This window comes from Macaca nemestrina, chromosome 4 (genome assembly GCF_043159975.1).
Source record: "Macaca nemestrina isolate mMacNem1 chromosome 4, mMacNem.hap1, whole genome shotgun sequence".
In the NCBI taxonomy this organism is placed as follows: Eukaryota; Metazoa; Chordata; class Mammalia; order Primates; family Cercopithecidae; genus Macaca; species Macaca nemestrina.
In genome coordinates this window covers 26,956,538-26,983,873 of record NC_092128.1, presented here as the reverse complement: position 1 = coordinate 26,983,873, position 27,336 = coordinate 26,956,538, and the positions used below count along the sequence as shown (strand labels likewise).

The following is a 27,336-nucleotide window of genomic DNA, read 5'->3' as shown; positions in this document are numbered from 1 at the left end:
CAGAGGTTTCAGTAGTAGCTCCCAACCTTGCCATTCCCAAGGAGATTTGTGTCACTGTCCCCTTAGGGATCCCATGTCTGCCAAGCAAGATATGTTTGTCAAGTAAAGGGCTATCTTCACAGGCTGTATTGGTAAAAAGTGTGAACAAATAACCTCACTCACTTTTGGTACCATGGCCAGCAGCCAGCCATGCAACTCTGGTAACTCAGCTGAGTTCCAAGCTTCCACCAGACAGGTATACTCTGTCACCTGTACACAATCAGAGCCTCTGACCAGGTGAAAAACCCAGGTTCCCGTGGAAAGGACATAACCGTCACCAAAAGCAAAGACTCCTGTTATTTCTCTCACCAGCTGCGGAACCTATCACAGTAGGCAGGCGGCTCTGTCAGGCTTTTTGCAAACAGTGCCAGGGACCTTCTTGCTGCCTTTATAGTCCCTGAGGTGTAAGGAATCCTAGGTTAGGAGCCACCGTGTCTGCAGTGAAGGGACCATCACTAGGGGAAACAACAGAAGCCCAGCGCTCTGTGACTTCACAGCGGCTTGCCTCATGGCAGCGCACTAAAAGCCCTATCCATTTCCCCAAAGAGAATATCTAGAAGTATATATATGTGTGTGAGACAGACAGAGAGAGCTGCTGGGGTGGAGGGCAGGGAGTTGAGAGTAGGATAGGACAGGGCTGGGGCCCTGACCATCTCATCTAGAGTTACTGGGTGACGTGCCTCTCCTGAATATGTCATCCTTTCTGCGAGGTCAGGTCCTTGCCGGGCAGCTCCTGTCTCTTTCCTGTCGCCTTTGCACTGGAGAGGCTGGATCAAACCAGGGCATGTCTGTGGCCACACACTAGTGACAGGTGGGCCAACTGCGTGACCTCATCTTCAGCAAGTTCTAAATCAGCTGAGCTGAGTGGCCACTGACAGCCCAATGTCTGTGGGTGTGGGGCTTAAGTCTTGCTGACAGTCTACCCTGTTTTTGATCCCAAGCCTGCCTGCTGCTAAGTGGTCCCCTCTTCTCTGCAGGGCTTTGCCAATGCTGTCTTGACCCCTCCTGCTCCCCCACTCCCACTCCCTAGCAAGCACCTTGTGCCTGACGCCAACTCATATGGTACTACCTCTGCCGGGTGAACCTTGCTTCCTTCTCGCTCCTGTTGTGCTGGCCCCTGTGCTGGGCTCCTCCACTGGGAAGCCTTATTGATTGGGAAGAACATAATTAAGCCCTGTTAAGGAACTTTAAACAAGCATTCTCATCTGCTGGCTGTGCATTGAGGAAGGGAAAAGGGAGCCTGGAACCCTGTGCTTGAACTTGCTCCTGTGGGCGTTCTGCCTGCAGGTGAGCCCATCTCCAGGAAGTCCTTCAGGACCCCTCCGAGCTGCCCCAAGCCTGACCTGCTAAGAAGGAGCTGGTCCCACCACTGGCCTTCCCTAGTTCTCTTTGCTGACCTGCTCACAGCAGGGAGGAGGCCAGCACCCCTGAGGTCCCGACATCAGGCCTCTGGGAGAGGCCATAAAGATCAACACCCCACAGAGCTGCATCCTCCACTGTTGGCTGCAGGGTCCTAGGGTCCTAGTCTGTGGATTTCTATGGGGTAGTGGGATGCCAGCAGAAATCCTGGGCCCAGAGAGTGACCGTGAGTATCTAATATCTGCCTTTAGGATAGGTCTGTAGTGATTGGGAAGATGGTCTCCAGTGCCCTAAACTCTTTGGAAAGAACACAGTGTTGGCATCCCTCCACACACCTTGAGGATGAAGATGCAGGAGTGAAAGATATTTCCAGCCTGATGCTCTGATATCCCCAATATGTACCTTTCAAGAACCCGCACAAAAGTCTTTTCCTCTGTGAATCACGGGAGGGTCTCTCTGGGCCCAGCAGAAAGAGGCCCCACACCCTGAGTTACCCACTATGATGCTCGTGGGGTCTGCTGAGCATCTGTCTGTGTGGCCTCCCCGACCACAGGAACTGCAAAGAAAGGGTCAAGTTCAATGCATTTCAAGTACCCAACTCACTCATGATGGATACCATTAATGTTTGACCCATGAATTAATGAATATGTTAATGAAATGTCTATATCTCACCTCTAGTATTGCTCCCAGGGCGAGCTGTCACCATTTTATGTATTTGACTGGATGGTTTCCATAGGAGGCATATTTAAATATTTAAAATTCTTAACCTTTTTCGTGCCTTGACACACATGATAGATGACATTCAAATGTGTGGCACACTCTAATCCAAACCCCAGTGGCCTGCTGCGACTCCATTATACTTACTTCTTAAAAGCTGACTGATGGCAAGTGAGTGAGGCCAATGTTGCTGCAAGAATGACCTTTCAACTCTTCCAAGTTAAAATCGGAGAAAATCACTACTAAAGTGTGCAATGTATTGCCACTGGTAATGACACAAAAACTACAACTGATCACAACACACCATTTCATGGTGATGACACTGTTGGGTTTCATCTGTAAGATGAGGGTAGCAGTTAACTGCTAATTGGAAACCAAGAGACTCTTCTCCCTTTTTCCAGATTTGGCCACAGCGAAATTAAAATTCTTATACGAGGGGAGTGAATACTGGGAATCCACAGTGGGTCTACAAACCACCATTATTACAAGATACTTGGAGGCAGGAATGGGAGGGGAGGATGGGTGGGGAGATGGTGGGAGGGAAGACAGGTAGAAGGATGGGTGGGAGGAGAGATGGGAGAAGAGATGGAAAAATAGATGGCAGGACAGGAGCGAGAACAGGTGGGAGGATGGATGGGAGGACACACAGGAGGATGGGTCAGAGGATGGGCAAGAGAATGAGTGACAGGAGAGAAGGGAGGGCAGGTGGGAGGATGGATGGGAGGACAGGCAGGAGGATGGGTCAGAAGATGGGTAAGAGAATGAGTGAGAGGAGAGAAGGGAGGGCAGGTGGGAGGATGGATGGGAGGACAGACAGGAGGATGGGTTAGAGGATGGGTAACAGAATGAGTGAGAGGAGAGAAGGGAGGGCAGATGGGAGCATGGTGGGAGGATGGTGAGAGGATGGGTGGGAGGATGGGCTCAAAGATGGGTGAGAGGACAGGTGGGAAGACTGGTGGGAGACTAGATGGAAGGATGAGTCGGGGATGGGTGGGAGGACAGATGAAAAGATGAGTGAGAGGCTAGATAAAGAATTTCTAGAAGACTCAACATACTGGCAGAATCATCTATGCTGTTCAACCAAGAGTTATTGAGGCTTCCTGAATTTATATGCTTCCCTTTTTCACCTGCTCTGAAGAGAGGACAAGGCAGGGTAAGCCTTATTTTTCAGTTGTGATGGTACAGAAAGCCTTCCCCAAATACTTGCAGGGCACACTCCACAGCAGTGAGCCTCTAAGTTCGAGTCCTGGGAGGACTGTCTCCATTTGACCAACAGCAGGCAAGCAGATTCAGAAGTGAACAAGCTGTGGCCAGGTCACTCTACCATCATCCTCAACTGCAGGCTGTCAATGTCCTTGGAATGGGGAAGTGGGAGATTAGGTGTGCTGTGGTACCAAGTGAGGTCTGCCCTGCCAGACTTTACTTTCCCCTGGAGGGAGCCAGACAAGCTCGGAGGATACGTCCTCTGGGAATGGGAGTGGACTTGTCCCTCCATCACTGAGTGAAGAAGCCCTCTGGGCTTGACTTCAGCCCTGTCCGTGCTGTTTTCTTGATCTGTCTGTCTTTGTACCCTAGTCCCGGAAAGGAGAAAAGATTTGGGGCCTCAAGTAAGTGAATGACTTTCTTCAGAGTGTCAGTGGTTGCTAAGAAACGAGTGGGATAAGAAATGGAAACCATCAAATCACTCCTAAAAATAACCCAATGGACTGAGTTTACTTGTGACCTGCAGCAGCTGCATGGCACAAATCTCATTGAGCACCAAGCAGAAAGGAGACTACTTCCTCGGCCCATGCATGCATGAGCTTCAGCTCTGACTACGCAGCCTGTTTCTGGGAAGTGTCCTTTATGCAGACACTTCACAAATGTTCCCAGCCCTTCACAACCCTGGTTCCCCCCTCCCCGCCTGGGGCACTATCACAATGACACTGTAGCACAGGGATGACCAACAGCCCACTGCTGCCTCTTTCCCCTCTCCCTGCTAAAGAATTGGCTGCCCACACGGGAGGGGCTGGAGGGCCCGGTCCTGGCAGCTCTATTGTTGGAAGAGTGAGCCACTGTCTATGTAGTAGGAGGTAAGAACACGTCTAGATGACTCAGACATAATCAGACACTAGGACAAAAGAGTTAGTTTCCTTTTGGACAGCCGAGTTGGCATGTCCACCACCTGCCTCAGTAGGAAAGGAGGAGAGGGTATCACAGGGCAGAGGGAACAGGGAAAAACAAAATCAAACCCTTTCAGTGACACTAATGCACTGAGGTGGCCAGGACTCTACTCCCTCTTAGTTATTTCCTTTTTATAAGGGAAGGCAATTTTCAAGTATAAAGACAGAGGCTGTCTCTATCATAGGCGAAATGATAAAGTACATTTTGTCACCAAGTCAAGCACACCTTCTGAACTCTTTTACTCTTCAAAAAGGCACCAAATCTGAGCTTCCCTCTAGGTTTCTTATATTTAAGCTACTTGGAATAAAGAGAAAGTCTAAATGCAGGACTGCCATGTAGAGTTGTGCAGGTTACTCACTGCACAAAGATACTTGGACAAGAGGACGAGCTGGGGCTGACAAAGCCCAACACTCAGCAAACACACTCGGTGTGGGGCTACCTCATTCTGTAGGAAGGGGTATCTTTCTTAAACCATACAGAGGCACCATATGGGTTGGCAGAGGTCCTGTCTGAAAGTAATGCAAAGAGGTAGGAAGGTTATTTGGGAGTCAGCTAAGAGGTTTGGGATCTAGTTTCATCTTGGTCCCTTAAATCACCTTGGGCAGATTACTTAGCCATTCCACATGTATATTTCTTCACCTTCATGGCATAAAAGGAGCTTACAGTTCCTGTCCTCTCCCTAGTACAGGGCTGCTGTGATGAATAAATAAAGCTTCGGCTGGTTGCTTAGTTCAGGTGCTTGGTGTATGGAGCTGATGCAGCTCAGACAAACCATTAACCTTCTTTACCATGAGCCAGCGCCACCCTAGGAGGAGCCCACCCCTGCAGCTCACAGGAGGACCTTCAGCCACGAGAGCTCTGCAGGACACTGGGATTTGATCACAACACTGCAAGACCCAGGGCATTAAGAGCTCACGTGAGAGGCAAGGGGCTGAGAGAGTGAGAAGCTGTTCAGACAGTGACAAAAACATCCCCACGGAATGCTGGGAACTGCCAGCCAGACGGGAGCAGATGGGTAGAGGCCTCCAGCCTTTTCTGCTGCAATGATGTAGTCTGGCCCCTTGAAGTCTTATGATGACAGTTTTTATTTATTTTTTGGGGGGTGGGAGGTGAAGATTAGAGCTAGGAGCACATCTCCTCTCTGGGCCTAGAAGGCATTTCAGCCACTAGGCTCCAGGGTCTGTTATCCAGGGAAGCCGAGCTATCATAGCAACCTCTGGCCAAGTTTTCCTATTCTGGTTTCAGGGGACAGGAGCACTGGGACGTGGGGGTGTGGGTGTTGCAGTGGCAGGATCAGGCTTTGTGAATGACTCATCTGGAAGCACAGCTGGTTTTGGACGGGGAGGGGACTTTTTGTGGAGGAAGCTGCTGGCTCCAGCAAGGGGCCCTGACTTGGCTCCGTGGCCCAGCACTCACCTCTCCACCCAGTTCTTGTAGCTGGGGATGTCCTTGGCATACAGCAGCTTGTTGGAGGGCGAGTCCTTGCCCAGCCGGTGCTCTGACGTGGAGCAAGAGTCCATGAAGGTCTGAGCCACCACAGAGAGGCAGGCGTCTGTGATGCTGTTTTTATGGATGTCAAACACAAACTGCGGGTTCTTGATCATGTTGACCCAAAACCGCAGGGGCAGGCTGCGTGGAAGGAAGAGGCAGACAGTCAGGGGAGACGGCGCAGTGGGGCTGCGGCGTGGGTAGGAGGGGTCTCTGGAGAAGGAGAGAAGCCTGGGGAACTAATAGAACTTAAGAGCCTTCTCTATGCTGGGGACGGGATGTGCCCAGGAAGGGAGGTAAGGCAGGTCTGCAGGGCCCCAATTTACCTTCCAGGAAACTGAGAACTGCCAAGGCTGACTAATTCATCCAGAGATATAATCTTGGTAGGTACTTGAGAGGACTTGATACCCAGCCTTGGTGGCAGGGCTCATCATCTTCCCTTTGGCCTAAAAGGCAGCTTTGATGTGTGCTATAAAGTGGAATTTCTAACTCTGTCTGTCTGCTCCTAAGCCTGATACAAGAGTATCCAGTTGGCAAACTTTAAGGAATTGCTTGGAATCTAGGCTTCGTATCTGACGCTCTGCCATCTACTGTATGACTTGGCAGAAGTCACACCCTTCCTCCCTGCCTGGGCCTCTCAGCCTACTCCTACTGGGGCTGAGAAGTACAGTGTAGCTGACTGATTTTTCATTTCTAAGCTGGCAGGCTTGAAAACCCACATTCACCCACCTCATGGGCCCCATCGTATTCCCTCTTTCCCCTCCCTGCTTCTTCTGGTTGGCACCTCCTGCCCACCAGGAACTGTGCTTACAATTGGGGATACAGTGATGAATGAGACACATCCTCTGCCCTCAAGAAGCCTGCATTGTGATAGGTTCATGGAAAGGCAGACATGAAACCGACTACATGCCGGGAGGACTGTTGGTGCTAGGACCAGAGATGTGTAGGGTCCAACATGGGACCAAGGGAATCATCAAGTCTACCCAGAGGGCAGTGTCCAGAATGCCTTCATAAAGGGGGCACTTGATGGTGGGAGTTTTAAAACTTGTGTAAGTCTTTCTTTCTTTCCTTCCTTCCCTTTCTTCCCTTCTCTTGCCCTGCCCTGCTCCGCCTTGCCTTGCCTTGTCTTCTCTTTCTTTCTTTCTTTCTCTCTCTCTCTTTCTTTCTTTTGATGGAGTTTTGCTCATCAGGCTGGAGTGCAGTAGGGCAATCTCAGCTCACTGCAACCTCAGTCTCCTGGGTTCAAGTGATTCTTGAATCCTCAGTCTCCCGGGTTCAGAAGTGATTCTTCTGCTTCAGCCTCCTGAGTAGCTGGGACTACAATCACCCATCACCACACTCGGCTAATTTTTATATTTTTAGTATGATGGGGTTTCATCATGTTGGCCAGGCTGAACTTAAACTCCTGATCTCAGTTGATCTGCCCACCTCGGCATCCCAAAGTGTTGGGATTACAAGGCGTGAGCCACCGTGCCAGGCCTATGTGTTTCTTAGCAGGGTGAGGCCTGGAGGAATGGGGTGGAGGATGGGTTGCACACAGAAAATCTGCATCAACAAAGACAAAGAGGGAAAAGTGTGCCCTGCAGTCTGCTATTGTTAACCTGTTGCTTAAAATGTCCCAATCCTGGGACACTGGGAGAAACTGCCGTCTGCCCCTTTTGGCTGTAGCCATCCCTGTGGGCTCTAATCCTATGGCTTCCAAACAGCCTGCTGGGACGCAGGTGGGAAAGAGGACTAGGCACCATGCAAGGGATTGCTTACTTCCTTCCCTCTGCTCCCACCTCTGCCTCCTGCCATTTCCCCTGATGTTTTATTGTTGTTTTGGTTGTTGTTCTCACTGATGGTAATAGTTAGAATGTTAATTATGTGCTTGGCTTGCTTCTTAGAACTTAAACTCTTTGAATTACATCATTTCAATAGAACCAGTACAATATTTCTATACTTGTTCTATCTCCCAGCAGCCAGCAGGTACAAATAACAAATGCTATTAATACAGGAAAACCTAATGTTCAAGACTGCCAATCAGTCGACAAGGATCTATTAAGTTCCTACAAAGTGTGCAGGGCGGGACTCAGGCAGGCAGCATTGAGGTCTGACAATGTTTGGCGGTGTTTCCTTCATCCCTGGAAATCCCTAATAGGAAATAATGGGATGGTGTCCAGAAAAACTCAGAGAGCCACAACACCCAGGTGAAAGCAGGGGTCACTCCAGCTGCCCAGGCTTCCTGACAGCTGGGGTCAGAGCCCTGAATGGAGGACTCACGACTTCTCAGCTAATGAAGTCTCTGTTCATATCTTCCTGTTGTTCCAAAAGTTGCACCCAGGAATAGGGACTCTGAGAGTCCACATTTGCCCTGCTGGTTTTTTCTCCCCTATGCTCCCTGGTCCTCAAGCCAGTTTTGCTGACAGGTACAGCAAACAGGGAAGCCACAGCACTCACCCAAGGCTCCCGCCTAATGAAATATTAGCATATTATTAACATTAGTGGTGGCACTAATCTCTGGTTGATTGCAGCCACTCAGGCTAAATGAGCAGGAGGTTTATTTAAAAGAGAAGAGGTAGGGAACTGTGGAAGAAGAGGGTGGGGAGAGGGTGGGTTACACCTTGGGCCAGGAATAAAAAAATAATCACTTTTCAATCAGAGACAATTAACTCCAAGTCAATATGCAGATCTTAAAATTCCCAGACTTACTGTGTCTTGCTCAGCATAGCAACATATCAAGTCAGGGTTGGGGGAAAGTGTCCTTTGATGGGAGAACTTGAGCCTAGCAGGACTGTCTACTTCCTGGGGTTTCCTTTGCTCAGACCTGAGTACTTGGAAGAGCTGGGATCCAAGGATTTGGCTCTACTCCAAGGACATTATGGCACCCCTGGAGGTGTCCTCACCCCAGCAGGAGGGACGGGGTGAAAACAAATGGTTTGGATATCATTGTAGGTGATATTCCTGCAATGTGCTACTAAAAGCAGGTAGAAATGTTTAGAAATACCCAACTTTCTCCAGCTAGGACCAAGAGAAGTTCTGGGCAGAGCATTTTTTTTTTAATCTTCTGAAGGCTGCTAACATTCAGTGGAGGCAGTAAGTAGGAAGACTCACTGACAGAAGCAGATTGGTAGGCTGGGGACATGCCCCACCAAACAGCTCCCAGTAGTCATGCCAAGAAGTCTAGAAGTCTAGGAGAGTTAAACGCATCTTACCTAGAGGCAGGTCCTGGGAGATATTAGACCCAGCACAGCTTTCAAAGGAGGAAATCGCATCACCCAGTTTTGCTACACTGAGTGAGCAATCTAGATTTTTGAGTCTTATTTGAGAAAGTTTGGAAGAACCCCAGCATGAAGGTCTTCTCTCACCAGGAGTTAATGTGGGAGCAAACCCCACACTTCAGTTCTGTGGTCTCAACCTTGGTTCCTGCCTGGTTTTTCATATTCAGCAGGGATAGTCTCTTCTCCCGGTGAAGAAGATGAGGAGCCAGAGCATACTACATTTAACACAGTTTTGGTACCAAAGTCTGACTTCTGCCTTCATCTGTGCATTGCTTTGGGGCCTGGGGCTAGGTGCCAGGGTGCTTGGCTGAGCTCTAATGCCTTGCCCATCCTAGCAGTTGTCAGTGCTGGGCAACAGGCCCACACTGCCTCAGAAGAATGATCTGGGGAAGAAGAGCCTGGGACAGGCACCATGGAAAAGCTGCAGGGAGGCTGTTCTGGAACTGATGGGACAAAGGATAAGCCAGCTTTGCCTCAGGTAGAGCTCTCAACCAGAGACCACCTTGGCCCTGCATCTCATCAATAATTACTGAGACCCAGCTTTACGCAAGGTTCCATACTAAGTGCTGAATACTGATGTGAGCTCTTGAAATTTCAACCTCAAATACAAATTACTCACAAGTGAAAGGAAGGATGCTCCATGCTAAAAGGACAGAGGGGATCATAGGGGAGAACACCTAGAGTGTCAGTTAGTACTTGGAGAATCCTGTTGTCTCAAAGGAAGACATAGTGGTTAAGGGCAGGTCTCTTCACCACACGGAACTTGGAAAAGGAGGTAATGGGAAGAGAGCAACTGCTTGAAAAGAATACGAATGCCCTTTGTTCACCTGGTTGTTTCCTAGGTGTGTTTCAAAACTGCTTGCAAGTTACTGTTAGATGTTGCCCTTCTAAGATCCGGTTGCACATGACACATTCTCCATCTTCCATAGCATTTGTCCCACACTACCTTGCCTCTCACCCTCATCTGTCAGTTCTTTGAGGGCAGGGGCCATGTCTGATTAGCTCATGATCCTCAGTGTCTAGCATAATCACAGGCACCCAGGAGGTACTTGGATGGGAGAGTGTCCTGGCCGTGACATTTGGCATATTATTTCTTGCTTCTTCACGTGGTTCAATAAATGTTTGTTAACTGACTAAGTGATAGGAAAGAAAGATGCACAGACAGATTTTACTAGAGGGAAGTGAAAGAGGGAATGAGCACAAAAATCTAGGAAGAGTGGATGGGGAGGACCAGAGAATGTGCCTGCTCAGAGTCCCTGCTGATGAAAACAGACTCTGGCCAGCCCTTCTCCTGGAGGCCCAGAGTCCCATCACCATTGACTCAAGGCTGGGTGGGCTCAGGGCTCCCGATGTACCCCCTGCCCTCCCTTCACTCACCAATTGCTCTTCCAGGTATGGCGGACGTGTGGGTCATGAATGCCATGCTTATCAGCCTGCTCATCCAGGAAGTCAAACATGTACTTGATGGCCAGGGGCAGGGCAGAGCCACGGTGTGCCGTGCTGAAGATGGTCTCAAAGAGGTCATCCACAAACTTCTGCAGTGTGCCCTGGAGAGGTGGGATATGTCCAGACACAGCTCAACTCACGTAGTTCTGAGGATGGCTTTTAAAACCTGCCTCACAGACCTAGGCAGGGGAGGATGGTATACAGTCCACCCCGCTTGGGTGAAATTGGGTAAGTCCATGTAAATCATTTTTCCCATTTCGTCTGTCTCTAACAGCTTTAAATTTCCCCTGCACAAGGAAAAGAGATATAACACTGATGACTGGACCTACGTAAGGCTTCCTCTGCCAACAACACGGTTTGGTTGAACACCCTCTGGCGGTGTTATTTTAGCACTTTTCACAAATGCTAATGAACACTCACTTGGTTAGAGCAGACAAACACAATCTGCTGGTTTTGTTTGGGCATTACTCACACTGGCTAATGAACAGTGACTCACTTGGCTCTGCAGAGAGCAGAGCTGAGCCCAGTCTCAGGAGTGAAAGACTAGCACTGCAGGTAAGCAATGTTCCCAGAACCAGGATTACAAATGGTGCCTGGGGTCAGGCATGGTGGCTCACACTTGTAATCCCAGGTTTTGGGAGTCAGAGGCAGGCGGATCATTTGAGGCCAGGAGTTTAAGACCAGCCTGGCCAACATGGTGAAACCCCACCTCTACTAAAAATACAAAAAAAAAAAAAAAAAAAAATTAGCCAGGTGTGGTGGTGCATCCCTGTAGTTTCCGCTACTTGGGAGGCCGAGGCAGGAGGATTGCTTGAACCTGGGAGGAGGAGGTTGCAGTGAGCAGAGATTGCACCACTGCAGTCCAGCCTGGGTGACAGAACAAGACTCTGTCTCAAAAACAAAAAAAAGAAAAAAAAAGAAAAAAAGAAATGGTGCCTGAGAAGTCACTGATGGAGCCCTGACTTCCCCCACTTGAGATTGTAGAGGATACCCCAGAGAGGAAACCATTCTTTTATAAGGCATGGCAGAAGAATGTGAAAAGAGGCAGTCAGAGTCTCAGCATTTCAGAAGGGCATGGAGAAGGGATAGAAACAAATCTTCAGATTGCATGCCAACACCAATGTATTGGTGGGGTTTGCCTGGAGCGCTGGATTGAGAAGGATTCTGAGGTTTGGTACAGGGGCTGATCAGCAGTGCCTCCTGGGGTGGATAAGAGTGGGCACCAGCACAAATGCTGGGTACTGGCTACTCTGGCATTTCTGTGGGCTGACGAAGTCCCTCTTCATAGCCTCTGGGCTCCCTGCACCCAGTTCTCAAGTCTGATACCTTAGTGGCCAGGAGTCGGGTCAGGTAGATTTCGGACACCATCTTGCTCCCCCGGTCCCCCTCTTTCTGGTCTCCATGCTCATGGTTCTTCACTAGATGCCACATCTTGACTCCACTCTCCAGGTCAGGAGTGATCATAGGTGTCCGTGAGCGGAGGCTGTCAGGGCTGCCCGTGTACCGGATCATGTTTTCTGCCGAGGCAAGGATCACCCCCAAATGTATGTGAGGCCACAAGGCCTTAGCCCATCACCTTACCATGCATCCCTCGCTCTGGCGGAAGCCAACGACTGTCTGATCATTCCTGCCGTTGGCCGGTGCTGTCACCTTGCCTTGGTTTGGTGCATTCCCTGAAACTGGGATGCTTTTCTCACCACCTCCAGGAAACTATCTGTGGCTAATTCTACCCACTCAGATCTCCCCCTCCTTCCTGTACTCTGCATCGTGTCAACCCTTAATTATTCAATTTGTAAAAAATATAAGCCTGTACTTTTTTAATGCTTTTCCTTGTTAGAGTTCTCAAGTCATGTCTCAGGATGAGTTCTGTGCAGCCAATTAAGTACACACTTAAGAGCAGGTAGCCTGTCTCCCTTAATAACCGCTGATCGGATGAGTAATCGCCTGGTAACCTGCTCACCTTCGTCTGTCCTCCCCTCTGGCCTGTGCCAAATTATTCCTGTTTATTTGCTGAAACTCCTGCCAGTGTTTGTGAAGTGTTGTGAAATGAGTACTGAGCAGGAAAATGAAATGGCGGTCCTACTGTGTGCAGGAACTATTCTCTGTATTCATCTATTTATTATCTAGAATGACCCCGTTCAGTCAGTAGATTTTTCAATCTCTTCTTTTGGTAAATAAATAAATAACCAAGGCTCACAGTGGTCAGATGACTAGCCCCAAAGCACACAGATAGGGCAGAACAGGGCTCCTTCTGGCTTCTACCCCACCTCCAGCACCCTCTCCCCACCACTGCAGAGCCTTGCACCTGGTCTGTACCTGCACTCCACTGCAAAATAACAGTGGCTCTTACAAATCATTTAGCCTCTGTGCACCTGAGTTATAATGTACTAATCTGCATAATAGGGGGAAATAATAATTATTTAATTCACTAGATTGTTATGAACATGATGTGAGATAATAGCTATCACACAAGGAAAGGCATCTTACAGCCTGGAAGACATTCCATGAAAGTTGGCTTTACTCTTTTGCTCATGGATGAAGGTCTCACTTATGCATCAGAGTGACGGACTGAAACCAGGGGCCTCTTCCCCCACCTGGCTCTCTTCCCTGATGGTCAGCCTTTCTGATGCCCCAGCTCCCCTCTCCAAGAGTCTCCTGCCTTCTGGCTATGCTGTTGTCATGACAACAGCTGCTCAGGACACCCGGGCCTCCCCAGGACACTCGGTGGGATCTTACCATATTTACTCGCTGAGGTCCTGGAGACGGTGGAGTTGTTCACTGCGTTATAGGCTGTCACCTGCTTGGACACTAATGCCACCACGGAACCATCTGGCACCTACAGGAAAAAAGCTTCTCAGGGCCTGGGCACAGCAGCTCTGCCACTCCAGGAAATAAGGACAAATCAGGATGAACTTGGCACTAAGGGGCAATTGGTGCCTTACTGGAGAACTAGGGGACTTTGGAGGCTGTCAGCTTTCCTTGGAGCAAAACAAGACACAGATCTGGATACTGACTAGTGTTCTGTTTTGTGGCTTCTCTCGGAGTAACTCCTGGCAAGAGCTCCTCCCTAGCATTCTCAATCCCAGTGCTTCCCTGGAAGATGACCCAGCCTTAAATGCCCAGAGGAACTTCTCAGGAGGGCCTTCCTTGGTGACTCTGCCCGTGCCCTGCAGAAAGTGTGCATGTCAGCATGTTATCTCCAAAGAGGTCAGGGTTTCCTGGCTTCTTGGCTGGGAGACATCAATTTCCTCTGGAGCACTAACGGAACATGGAGTGCTGTTGAGGGGCTTGGTGTCTAGCCCTGTTATTCCAGGACAATGATTTCCAGGGCAAGGGACTTGTAGTTGGCTAGCTCCTCCCCTTTCCACATTCCCCTCACCTGGTAGTGGGCCAGTGTGTTCAGTCGTTTCCAATCATTCTCAATCTTGGTGGTGATGTCTTCATCCTGCAAGATCATCCTTGCCCCACTTCCTTGTCGCCACTCTGCCAAGAGAGCAGTGGCATCTCAGAGAGGCCCTCTGACCCCTCCTGTGGGGAAGCTGAGGACCCCTGTGTAGGTAACCTATGCAGTGCTAGCTCAAGGGTGTATCCATTGTAAGTGCTAGCACATGCTCCTGTGAAAACGGAGTGCCAAAGCTCTCAACGCAGAGAGGCCCTGAGTTCCAGTTCTGGTTCCGATCCCAACAAACTATGTGACCAAAATGGGGCTAACATCACTTACCCACCCCTGCCCATCTGCTTGCTAGGAATGGCTACATCTGTAAAAAGTAGATGCTCAAAAAGTATTAGCCAAACAAAAGGGGCACATAATAAAACACTAAGCTTTGACAAAGCACGAGGCAAATGCAAAGTGGCATGGTTGTGGTAGCGTGGCTTGTTTGCTTGATTGGAAGCTCTTAGAGCTGACGAAATCAAGGCTATAGGCTCAGTCACTGAACAGCCCCAGATCTGCTCCAGGGGTGCATGCCATAGGGTGAAACTGGCAGGTGTGTCACCCTTGTCAGGGAGATTGGGTCAAAGAGTGTGGAAAAAATCAGCAAAACCCATTCTCATGCCCATGAGCGTCCCCTTCCCCACAAAGTTGATGAAATGATATCAACGTTATAATCTATCCAACACCTAATTATTTGATGTTACAAGGATATACTTACATCCCCATATTATTCTCCTGGGCCCAAACACCTACAATACATGGGCTTACTGATGGATCACACATGGGGAAATGGGAGGCTGTTTCTCATCAACCAAATCCCCACCACAATACTTGGTACAAATCACATGTAGGCGCAGAAGTGCACATTCCTATCTTGAAATGTACACGCATGAAAATCCATGTGCATGTCAGACACACATAAACTCATGCAGCACACACATGTATGAGCTCATGCATGCACACATACCATTCTCATGGACACACACCAGAAAGGAGAAACAGCCTCTTAAATTAAAATGCAACATGTGTTCCAGCCAAGAAGCCAAACATTTGGTTTCCAGGCAGCCCAGATCCTGCTCAATGCCTCTCAGATGCTGATACTTCTGAAATGTGCAAAGAATGCTGGGCTCATTCAGAGTGTGGTTAGTTGCTGGATTAAGTGGCCTGGCAGTCACTGCTTGACCCACCAGGGATTTCTTCCTATGTCTCACAGAGCCACATGTTCAGATTCTCTTCCTCGTTTCTCTCCTGCCAAGGCTGGTCCACGACCAGCCACATTTGTGGCAGAGAGCACCAATTCCTCCCTGCATTGTGCATTTGTTGTGGTCTGTGCTGCCAATCCCATTTCACAGATGGCATGCCCTTTGGAATAACAGAGATGCTCCTAAAATCTAAGCCCCTTGCCTCCAGTTCCTGGGGCTCCAGTCCCTGGGGCTTCCCTGCTGCCTAATTTAGAGCTTAGCTTCACGTCAGGTGGTCAAAGGAATGAAAGCATAGAGACTACATGCTTGCTTACTGGAGCAAGAAGCCTCTGGGGCCCATCCATCCCTTAGTCTGGTGGATATCACAGCTGGGATTGCTCATGGTGATTACGGTCTGGGGCAGTTAGGCTAATGGGAAAAGGGGAAAATGCCTCACTGAGGTATCTGGTCACTAGCATTTTTGCTTGTTATTGTGTTGTTTGGTTTCTTGAGTTTTTTTGTTTTGTTTTTTATTTTATGGAGGTATGCATGCATGCACTTTTGAGTGGCTGGAGCAAAGGAAGAGGAATCTCTCCAAGTTGGCCAGACAGCTGATGTGCTGTGCAGTTGGATGCTGGCGGACACCAGTCTGGGTTGGAGAGTATATGTCAGTGAGTCTCCCCCGCTTGCATAGTGAGCGGCACCTGGTTAAGTCAGAGGCTGCATGTGGTGGAGGAACAGCTGTAAGGCACAACACACAAGGGAGCCAGCTTCTGCTTTCCTCATATTTGGGCTAGGGAGAGGGATGCAATGAACTCAGCTCTGGACACTAAGTCCTCTGGCTGGGCCCCAAGGGAGTCTCCTCCACTGAAGTGACTATGGGGCTTGCTAGGACTAGAAGGAGAAGGTGCCAGTGGAGAGACAGCCCTCTAGCTTAGCAGCTGCAGTGGTACTCCTTGCTGATAAAGAATTGTAGCACATCTCAGTAGCATCCGAATAAACTACATGGCCTGGTAAATTAGGCAATGACAGTTGGTGACTGATTCTGGGCGCCAGGGCAGGTCTTCTTCCATGATGTACAATTCCCCTTCGAGCTGTGCAGTGCACAGCCTGGGCGGCCATACTCAACAACCCTGTCTGAGTCATGCCCAGAAATTATGAGAATGAGAATGAGAGTCCACCTACCTCCATGCCCCTATCCAAAAAGACTGGGTAGAGGATGGTCAGTCCTTGGGACTTATCTCAAAAAGTCAAGAATGTTCCCCCAAAAGCCAATATACAGAGAGGGGGCTGAAATCAAGGGGTATACTTAGCTTGCTTTTAGATCACTCAAGCTTATTGTTTTGTTATCTCCTAGACAGAAAAAAAACTGCTGACTATGTGCTTTTTTTCTGAAATATCAGAAAGGTGAAAGAAGAAGAAGAAAGGAGAAAGAAGAAAAAGAGAAGGAAGAAGAAGAGGAAGAATAAGAGGAGGAAGAAGAGGAGGATGATGAGGAAGAAGAAGAAGGAGGAAGAGGAGAAGGAGGAAGAGGAGAAGGAGGAAGAGGAGGAGGAGGAGGAGGAGGAGGAGAAGGGGAAGGGGGAGAAAAGGAAGAGGAAGGAGAAGGAGAAAGTAGTAGTTGAAATTATTGCTTTGTAACATCTACAACCTAGTCCTGATGAAAGAGAGCTCAGAGGGATGGGCAGCTGGTATAGGCAGCTCCATTCCTGAGGCTTTCAGGAAAGAAGAAAGGATCACAAGTAGACCACCCAGCTGAACACGGAATGGAGGAGAGAGGGTGGAGTATAACTGGTGGGCAGCCCCACATTCCCTGGCACAGAATAATTCAAATAGGCTGACAAGGAAAGGCAACCCTTAATGTCACTCTTCTCTGCCCAAATTCCTTACTTTTACCCTGTTGGCCAGAACCCACTTTCACTTCCATACTTACCTGCCCTCCTTCCTTTCCTGAAACCCCTTCTTCAGGCCAGTTATGGTCTCTATTTTCCCTAGACTCATCACGGAATGTCTCAAGAAGATCAGATAGTGGGTATGGGCTCAGCTTTCTGGAGTGCTCTTGTTACAACTTCCTGACCTTCTCTCAATAGAAGTCTGAGCCATAGAGCTCTATTGAGTAAAGCAGGGGCCAGGAAAAGCCAAGGTCAAAGGCCATTGCAGGTGGCTTCCCTCTAGCCCAGGAGCAGTGCCTTCTCCTGAGGTGCATGGCTGGGCTCATAAAATCTCATCCCCACCCCAGAAGTAAAGATCTCAAGGTCAGGTTGAGTGAGCTGAGGATGAGACAGCCCTGCCACCTTAGATATGAAGGCCAGCACCCTGGTCCTCTCATGGTATGCACGGCTGGCTGAATCAGCCTCAGGAGGCCCTCTGTGAGGGTGGTATCTAATTTTGTGCTTTGTTGCATATTCAATGTGTGCTTAGTTTTAATAACAGTAATGAAAATAAATAGAACCCAGGTCCCCCAGTGCTTGGTCCAGCCCTCTTTTCACCAGATGGGCTCCTTCTGTCTTGCCTATAAAAATATCACTAAAAATATCTCTCTTTTGAGTCTCTACCTTGCTCCGTAGGAGGTGACCACATTAGGACCAGTCGAGAGGCAATGTCACAGCTCAGCCAATGACCAGAGTCCTCCCATGAAGGCTGAGCCTTTTGGCCTTTTGCCTGCCCATAGGGCACAGTGAGAAGCCGGAAAATACCTGCCAGGCACCAAATGCTATGAGATGCTGAGCTCAGAGAGGGCTGAAGCAAATCCTGGGGCAGAGTGACTCCTCACAAACACCTGCTCCTACAAAAGAGGACACCTAGAGTCCCATCTCACAAGACGCAGTCTCCATGGTGAGAACCCAGGTCCAGGACGTGTTGCAGCTCCATGCTCACTCATTCATCAAAGAACACTTACTCTGTGCCCCCAGTGTGCTGGGCACTGCCAGTTGGGCATGAGAGGTAGTTAAACAAGAAAACAGAGTAAAACATAAACCCTTGCCCTTGAAGACTCCTTGTGTGGAAGGGCTGTGCAGGAGCCCAGTGGTCAGGGCAGGGGTGAGACAGGGAGGAAGAGCTACAGGGAACTGGTAGGAAAGGGCTGCCCAGGTTAAATTGTGAAGGATGAGTGGGCATTTGCTGGCTGGCCAGGGGGATAAGTGTTCTGGTCCAAAGGTGACACTCATGCCACAGTTCTAGGGATCGATGAGTCTGAGCAGGAGAAAGTTGAAAGGAGAGGCTGGAGAGGTGTAGGGAGGTCAGGACCTGAGTTAAGAAAGATCCAGCATGCCTTGCCAAGGTGTCTGGGGCTGAGCTGAGGCCATCGAGACAGAGCAGAGAGGGGATAAGGAGAGGAGAGCATTATTAGAGGGACAAAGAGGCATGAGCCCTGCCCGGATGGCCGTCTTTGTTCAAAGCAGAAGTAGCATTGAGGACCTAAGCTAAGCCAGTGTGGAAGGGGTGTGGGTTTCAGGGACGCTCAGGAGATGGCTGTGGAGACATGTTTCAGGGATACTTAGGGGTGTGGGTTTCAGGGATGCTCAGAAGATGGCCAGGTCGTGCTTGCAGAGTCTCTAGGAAGGGGAGGTAGAGGGAACCTGGCTTGCCTCCAAGTGTGTGGAGATCCATGTAATTGGCAGTGGGAAGCTGAGATCCTCCGCAGGCCAACCTGGAAGGAGACGCTGGCATGGAGGACCCCACTGGTCTGACTCTTGAAGAGTCCCGTACCCACCAGTAGGTGCCATGCTAAGAGGCAAACTCTCCCCAGGGTGCACAGCACCTTGTAGTTCTGGCCCTCACAGTGTAGATATGCAGGTGGGTGCAAGGGCACCCACACATGCACACACACACATGCACGCACACACACACACGCGCACACACACAGGCACACACACAGGCACACACACAGGCACATGCATGCATACACACGCACACAGATGCACACACATGTGCATACACACATGCACACACACATGTGCACATGCACCTCCTTTTACCCCAGGCTGGGGACCCTTCAGGCTTTGCATTAAGTCCCCTTCCAGTCTTCCTATCATCATCTCTCCTCAGACCCATCCCAGGAAGCTTCAGGAAGGGCTGCTGAAGAAAGGCAAGGGTGGAAGGAGGCACCAACTAGGCTAGGCAGAGCCAGCAAAACCGACCTGCACAGTTCACGCAGGACCACCTTCATGACCACATGCTTGGACTTCCACCCCTGCCACCTTTCCTTACCTTGGGGGCACTGTGAACAGGTTCTCACTAGAAGCACACACCAGCCCTACACAGCGCCCACTCTACCCTCCAAACCCCGGGCCGAGAAGGAGGCTGGAGGAGGAGACAAGATTCATGGCTCTGCATGCCTGTCAGCAGGGAGCCCCAAGGAAACACCTGGCGGAGAGCCCTGAGACCTTCAACATCTGGCCAAGCTGAAGTGCTGGGAGCAGGCACCAGAGAAGAGCTGGGAGAGCCAAGAGAAGATCAGGGTGTGTCTGCTAAAAAGGCCAGAAAATTCACCTGGGAGCAGGAGGGGTGACCCTCTAAAAATGTTCTTTTTTAAAAAAAAATTATTGTGACAGCAAGTTCCCAAATATAACATGATTGAACTATGACACCTGGTGCTTAAAAGAAGAAGTTCCTGAATAGAAGTGCATTCTTTGCACTGAAGGTACTAGATCTTTGTAAACTGTAAAGTGCTGTGCACTGGTCAGTTGTTGCTATTTAGGGATGCCTGGAGAGTGAAAGGCAAAGGCAGGCTGTGCCCCACTTCCTGATTTGAGAGAGACAAGCTAGAACTTAGTAGATATTCTTGAATGTGGAACACAGGGCTCTGGCATGAGTCCAGGTGGTGTGGTGGGTCAAAGAAGAGTTTAGAAGGCAGGTGGTGTCAGTGGGAAGGAGGAAAGGTGACCCTGGCATTCATATGCATGGCACCAAGAGAAAATTGCTAGCTCTGACCTCTCTCGCAGCAGCTCTGCCCGGCAGCCGGATGCCCTGCTCCAGGCACCAAGCACAAAGGACAGACACACTCACAATCCAATTTGTTACATTTCCACCTTCCAGGGAGAGAGGGAGGTGAAATAAAAAAGAAAGAAAAATCCCATTATCTTTATCTGTCCTTCCCATCAGGTGCAGAGGAAAATGCAAACTGGGGAGACAGCTGCTGTGAACTCTTTATATTTCACTCAGAAGATAGTGTATCTTTTTATTGCCTACAGGAATTACTTATTTGAAAAAATATATCCTTTCAGCTCGCTCGACTTGAGCCGCAAGACAGAGAGAGGGTGGTGGAGTTCTGGGGCTATTGATAGAGCATTTGCATTAAACTACAGGAATCTCTGGAGGTCATGGACAGTGGCAGAAGGGAGAGGAAATGGGGGCTGCAGAGGAGACTGCGTGTGAAGGGAATCGGAGTTCTCTCTACCTCCCTGCTGTGTACCTGGGCCCAGGCACTGTGCTTCTCTGAGCTGCAGATTCTCCATCTGTGCAGGGGAAAGAATGGCACCAATGATTTCCCTTGAGGAGTGAAGGGAGGAGGAAAAGAGCTCCTTAGTTCAGACAGAAAAATGTCCTGCCTCTGCTAGTCTGCTAAGAAGTGGGGAACTTCTCCTAGGCACTTTGGCACCTCCATGCCTGGCACAGAGCTGGCCACAGGGTAGGATCTTCTCATGTTTGTCAGAGAGTTAAGTGATGCAAACAGGTACCTACCCTGCCCAGATACCTGTGAGTGGAAAGGGACGTAAACCTGGTTGTGGGGACAGCCTCATGTGTAGCAGGGGGAGTGCTACCTGGGCACTGTGCCTTAGAGCTCCGCCTCAGTCCCAACTCCTCCCGCTGGGGTCGCTTTCCTTCCCCAGCTTCCAACAGATTGCAGCGAAAGTGGGCCCTGCGGTTCCTGGGATAGTTAATTCTACATGTCAACTTGGCTGGGCCACGGTGCCCAGATATTTGGTCACACAGTATTCGTGATGTTTCTGTGAGGGTGTCTTTCTATGAGATTAACATTTATACCAGGGGGGATTTTGAACAAAGCTGACTTCTCTCCATAATGTAGGTGGGCCCCATCCAATCAGTTGAAGTCCTGACTGGAACAAAAGACTGACCTCCCTTGAGAAAGTGGGAATTCTGCCAGCAGACGGCCTTCAGACTTGAACTGCGTTGTCGCCTCCTCCCTGGGTCTCCAGCCTGCCAGCCAACCCTGCAGATTTTCGACTTGCCAGTCTCCATAATTGTGTGACCACTTCTTTAAAATGAATCTCTCTTTCTGTTTCTAGACACACACACATGCACGCACACACACAACCCTTGTTGGTTCTATTTCTTTGGAGAACCCTTACTAACGTGGTTTCCTGTCTTAGCTCCTTAATGCCTGGACAAGTCTGGTGAGGGAGTAGAAGGAGAGGAGTGGGAGAGCTCTGAGGAGCAATGAATAGACATGTCAGGAGTGAGCAGTTGGGCAAAGCCAGGGGCCACAGCGATGATGAAAGGCAGGAGCCAAAAGCCAAGCAAGAGCGGGGAGGGTTGGGCTGGATTTACTTGGGACAATGACAAGGTGGTGCCAAATGTCTTTGCTTCCTGCTGAGCTGGCCTGGGAAGGGTGCTCCTGTCGTGCCAAGGGCTGGGCATCAGGAGAGGGAAGGCAGCCTTTGCTGGATGCCCTCAGCAGTGAGAGAAGAAAGCACAGCGGGTAGGGGGAGAAAGTCGGGGGTCATGCTGTGCTTCTTGGCCCTGTCCAGTACTTGGGGCTGAGTGAGTGCCAATGTGCTATGCGTCCTATTGGCATAAATAGTCACACCTTACACTTGTAAATTGCTCTTAGGCTTTCAAAGCACTTTCACCTACATGATGGGAACAACTTTCCTTGCCTCTCTCTCCTCTTGGGGGCTGTGATTGAACGGTGTGGAAAAAGCATTTGGGTCTCTCAGGAGGCCCCAGTTTTCTTGCAATGCAATCTAGCTTTGGTAAGAAGAAGCCTAGAGCTTTGCGGGCAGCTCCAAATGCTGGATTTAAAAGGAAAAAAGGGAACTTCTCAGAAGAGCACCCATCATGGTTGAGCAGGGAGACGTTGCTGAGCAGCTGAACGAGATGCCCCTTCCCAGTGAGAGGGGGCCCCAGGCCTCTCTTTGCTTCTCCCTGTTATCTGTCCCTGCTGTGGGGATCTTATTTCTCCAGGTGTGGCCCAGCAGCAAATGTGATGGCAGAGGGATCCCCTCTGTTTGTTTGGGTGCCTGGAGCTTGAACAGTCATGGTAAGCACTGGAGACCTGTTTCCCCTTGGAAGTGGGTACCTTTCCCTGGCTTGTGCAGCCTCTAGCTGGGGAGACCAGCCACCCTCAGGTAGGTCCTTTTTGCAGAGCTGCCCTTGGGCTTCCTTTCATCATGGTGGATGGCAGGAATGACTGTGCCTGCTTTGTCTGCTGCTGTTTCCACTTCAGATAGTCTAGAACTCTGGCTTCAGGAGGCTTTGCATCCCATAAAAGACTTGCTTTGCTGGGCTTGTGCTCCCAGGCTTTTTGAGGGAGCGATTTAAGGGACTCTCAGGACGAAGGTCACGGGGCTGCCTTCTGTGAGCTCCTCCATGGGAAATCACCTATTCTTAAGCACAGAAGCATACATCTCCTCATGCAGCTGCATGCAGGTGCTCCTTCTGTGTTCTGGCACACCTTTGCAATCTCAGCTTCCAGCATGAAGGAGCCTGCTCCTATCACAGCTCTCCCTCTTGGCCCCACTCTGTCTGGACTCTCCTCCCACCTGAATTGCATTAAGGACCCTGCAAAGCTGAAGATGCCCACAGACAAAACAAAGGAACAGTGGGTGCTAGCTGGTTCCACTACCAAACTCAATTCTCCCTGGAAAACCCCTTTAAGGAGTATCCCACTCAATTGTTTGGACGTGGGGAACACAAAAATCCTCCTTCCAGGAACTGTTCTGTCTCCCACTGGGCCATGACAGGCTCCTTCACCCTATGAGTCTGTGGGATCTTCATGGCAGCAAAAGTAAATCAAATGCACACAGACACATAGGCCTGGTCTGACTCTAAGGGCACACACGTGAGCACACACTCACACCCCTCCCCACCACATCACATATTGGCTTCCTCCGTGTTGCAGAAACAGCATACTCAGAGACACCTCCACAGTGGAGGGAGACACATGCTCACCCAGTCTCCCTCCCTCAGCATCCAAGCTCAGAGCACAGGGCCAAACAGCTTCAGCCAAGAGCCAAGAGAGAGGAGATGGGGTTAAATAAAGAAGTGAGAATTTAGAGGAGTTGCTACAACTTCCTGATCCTAAGAATCTTTAGGCATCAGAATTCAGAGGGAGTGGGGTGAAGCAGTGGGAGGCGACGAAAATTCCCTCTGGATTCTAGAAAATAGCATAGATGCCTGTCTGTCTTGGATGGCTTAGCCAAAGCCAGCTTAGAGGCCAGATGGATGGATTAGAGGCGTCTGAGGGGTCCTCCCACCACTATGTTGCCAGGAATCTCCAGATACGAGCATATACACACATCAGTGCTTCTCCCTCCATACCCAGCATCAACAAACAGGCACACTCAGTATCCTTATATTATCCTCATAATCAGTGACAGCAGCAGCCAATACTTACTGAATGTGTATGATGGACCACACACTGCATTAAAGAGGCTTTTACATGCATGATCTCACTGAATTCTTACTACAAGGCAGGCACTATGATTATCTTCATTTACAGCTAGGAAACTAAGGCATACACACAGGTTACTTGACCAGGGTCACACAGCTAGGATTTGGAGGCACCAGGACTCAAATCTAGATGTGTTTGATGCTGGCCCACAATGCTGGAACCACCTCTCTTCCCCGCGGGCCTCTTCAGATCCTGGGGCTCCCCATGAGGATTTCCCCCGGATAGCATCCTATGAAATGCTTATGCAAACCATAACTGGCTCTAAGTACAGGTGGCCCTAACCAGCATGCCCTTGTTTATAGAGGCTGGGAGATCTATTCATGGAACATTGAGTTAAAATGTCATCCTTCTCCCCAGCAGGCTGTCATATCTCATTTTCCCTATACTTTCTCTCCATTCTCTATCACTGATCCAGCTCCCTCAAGCTGTAGGCATTCGGCAAAAATTATAGCCACAGAACTGAGTGGAAGGGAAGAGCCTCGGGTGACGACAGAGGTGGTGGCAGGACCTTGGGACGCAGGAGCTCAGACTAGCGGACTCTGCCCTTAAATCCCTTTCTTTCCAGACATGACTCCTTCATTTCCCACCCCTCTGCTATTCAAAGGACCCCAGAGGCATATCCTGCCAGGCAGATCACCAACAGACTACCAAGTGACTCGCGGCCTCCTCTCTGCAAACTGTTCACTGACCAGCTCTGGTCAATTCCAAGCAGTCCAGGAAGGCAACCCCATGGGCTCCTCGGGGGTCCAGGCATGCCTGACTCTCTCCAGCCAGTGATTCTCCCCCTTGGATCTCTACCTCAGCCCTGCCTCTGCTGACAGGAGAAGGTGAGGTGTGTTCAGGACCAGCCACAAGGACAGCCCCTGGGTGGACAGCCTACTCACCCAGATCCATATCTGCAGCTTTGGGCCGGTGGGAGCAAGGCACATTCTTAAAGATGGCATCTAGAATCTTCTCCTTGACCTGAGTGATGGTGTCACAGTTGAGGATCTTTACTGGGACCTCGGGGCTGTTGGCATTGTCTGGGCTGACACAGCTCAGGACCTGAAGGAAAGGTGGGGAGAGGAGGATATGAAATGGGGTAGCAGGAAAAGCTCCTAGATCCCCAGCAGCACCCTGGGATCCCATTCTAAAAAGCTCTTCCTCTCCAGGATGGGCTGGGGAGGAGTAGGGTGGCTCCAGGCCATCTGTGCTCCCACCAAGTCCACTGACCTTTCCTGTCTGGGTAAGCAGGACAATGCCTTGGCTTCAATGTCCTTGAGGGAGTGCAAGCTGCACACTTCACTCCTTGTCAGAACAAACTTCATTAAAATCCTGATTTTTCAAAGGGACAATGCCCAAGCGTGTGGAAGCAGTAAGGGGAAATTTGCAACAGAACAGACACCAAAGCATCCATGCACACGTGCTATCTCTCTCACATGCACACAGGAGGCAGTGTCGCAGTGGCACACCCAGACCCTCGCCCACCTCTGAAACCCCCTGCCCATCCATGTGTGTCTTGTCTCCTTCTTGTCACTCCTTCTCGGACGCATACTCACACACAGAACTAATAGGAATCTGGCTTCTTTCTCCAAAGACTTCACAAGCTTTGATTTTTGTGAAGGTTTCATTTGCCTGATTAGAGGTTGGCAAATCTATAAGACACTTAATGTATTCTTTAAAAATAAAAAGATGCCCTTTAAAGATTGCAGGTTCAGGACACCTGAGATTCTTTCCTGGCCCTGAACTTGAACCCCTGTGTTGGGGGAAGAGGTGACTGCATAGTTCAGGGCCTCCATTTCTCTTTTTGGAACTAGTAGGAAAAGTTAAAACTCTGCTTCACCAAACTATCTTTTTATTTTTATTTTTCCTTGAAAAAGTTCTGGGCTTTTCCTTTAAAAACAACAAGGCTTTTCTTCTCTTGCCGTTCTCACAGTGGGATCTTTCTACATCGACGGCACCGTGTGGGCTCCTGAGTAGACTGGTGGGGAACAGGGGTGGGTACTGTGGGTACTGTAATAAGTGAGGGCACAAGACCCAAGGCAGAGAGGCTGGGCATCCTAGGGGTACTGATGCCAAGTGGCCCTCCCCTTCTGGGCTCCCGAACTCTCCCTCGGGCCCTGCTGCCAAAGAGCCCTCTGTGAGTCTCTCTTCTTCTTGGAAATTTCACTCCCTCTGTTCCCCCATAAGCATTTCCCAATTGTCCTATCTGGTTTGCAGAGCCAGACACCAGTCTCTCTCCCACTCCACCCCCCTTCTTGCTCCATGTGGTGGCAATCAGAACCCGGGGCTCTGGGCACCTGCCTTTCATTAGCAACTAGACTGCTATGAGCTCCAATGGAAACATGCTTATTCCATTAAGAAGGAGAAGAAAAAAACCCCTGAAATCTATAAAACCAAACTCTCACCCTCAAAATGCCCTAACCTGAAAACAATGGTGGAGAGACCTCTGCCTTGAGTACTCCATATGTGCCTCCTCCCAGCTCTCCCCTCCTTCTAAGAGTCTTCTGGCCCCTTCCCTCTGCTCCACAGCTGAGAAAAGCCTGCCCCTTGGGCCATTCTGGCAGCCCCTGCTGTCCTGTCCTATGGGCCTGGTGGGGCAGCTCAGCCTTCCCAAGACAGCAACATGGTTTGCTCTGGGCTTCCTCCTCTGAGGGACCCATGAGGCAGAGGCGGCCACCTAAATGTAATCTCCTGGCATTTCTAGTTGCTGCAGGAGTTCAGCATGGCCTCATGAGAACAAGTCCATGGTGCACTTCAGGGCAGGGGTTGGCGTTCTAAAGTGGAAGCAGTGGCCCCACAGAAGGACAGAGCCCCTGGCCACTGGCCAAGCCAGAGCGCCACCCACAGGTTCCCTTCCCCCATGCTCCTTGGCTAGTTTGTGAACAAGCTGCCTCATGATTTCTCTGCCAGGGAACTGCCTCTCAGACGCTTATGTGCATACAAGCACTTGGGGGCTTTGTTGAGATACAAATTCTGATCTAGGAGGTCTGGGATGGGGCCTGAGATTCTCCATTTTTCCAGGTTCCCAGGCAACTAGCTAATGCTCCTAGGTTCCCCGGTGGGCATCTAGTGCTCTAGCAGGCTTCCAGGTGCATGTCTAGAACTCCAGCAGGCTCCCGGGCAGGCACCTAGCACTCTGGCAGGCTACCAGGTGGGCATCTAGTGCTCCAGCAGGCTCCTGGGTGGGCAATTAGTGCTCTTGCAGGCTACCAGGTAGGCATCTAGCATTGCCTGGCTCCAGGCTTCCACATGGGCACCTAGTGTTCTAGTGAGCTCCTAGGTAGGCATCTTGCACTCTAGCATCCAGACGTTGCTGATGTTGGTACTGGGGCACTCCCACTAGCAGGGTCCTTGGCCACACCAGTCCAAGCTCCAGCATCAATCCAATAAATCACTAAACCCTTAGGAGGCATACCTGACTGCAAAGTGGTACACTCACTCTCCCCACAAGCCTCTTAGAGCCTCTCTGTGGTTATCTCTCCCGCCCAAGACAAGGCTACTCTTAGCAGGCCCATAGCACTCTGGGCTCCTCCAGCCACCGCCGAGTCCCAAGACTCCCTATCTTTGTATTTGGCTTGCTCTTTGGAGTCTGCACGCCCTGTATGCTGCCGTCCTGCACGATTTCTTGCTGTC

General features: G+C 50.1%; 1 protein-coding gene across 4 annotated transcripts in view; it reads right to left on the bottom strand.

The window, feature by feature from the left end:
* Window positions 1-27,336, bottom strand: part of LOC105471365 (plexin A4) — a 451,592-nt gene that overhangs the window by 8,590 nt on the left and 415,666 nt on the right. For all 4 annotated transcript variants that reach the window (XM_011723816.3, XM_071094493.1, XM_011723817.3 and 1 more), the window contains 6 exons: window positions 24,606-24,765; window positions 13,852-13,955; window positions 13,209-13,308; window positions 11,799-11,989; window positions 10,404-10,573; window positions 5,695-5,907 (listed from right to left, as the gene is read on the bottom strand). In XM_011723816.3, the coding sequence (XP_011722118.1) occupies window positions 5,695-5,907; window positions 10,404-10,573; window positions 11,799-11,989; window positions 13,209-13,308; window positions 13,852-13,955; window positions 24,606-24,765 (938 nt within the window). The remainder of the gene's footprint in view (window positions 1-5,694; window positions 5,908-10,403; window positions 10,574-11,798; window positions 11,990-13,208; window positions 13,309-13,851; window positions 13,956-24,605; window positions 24,766-27,336) is intronic.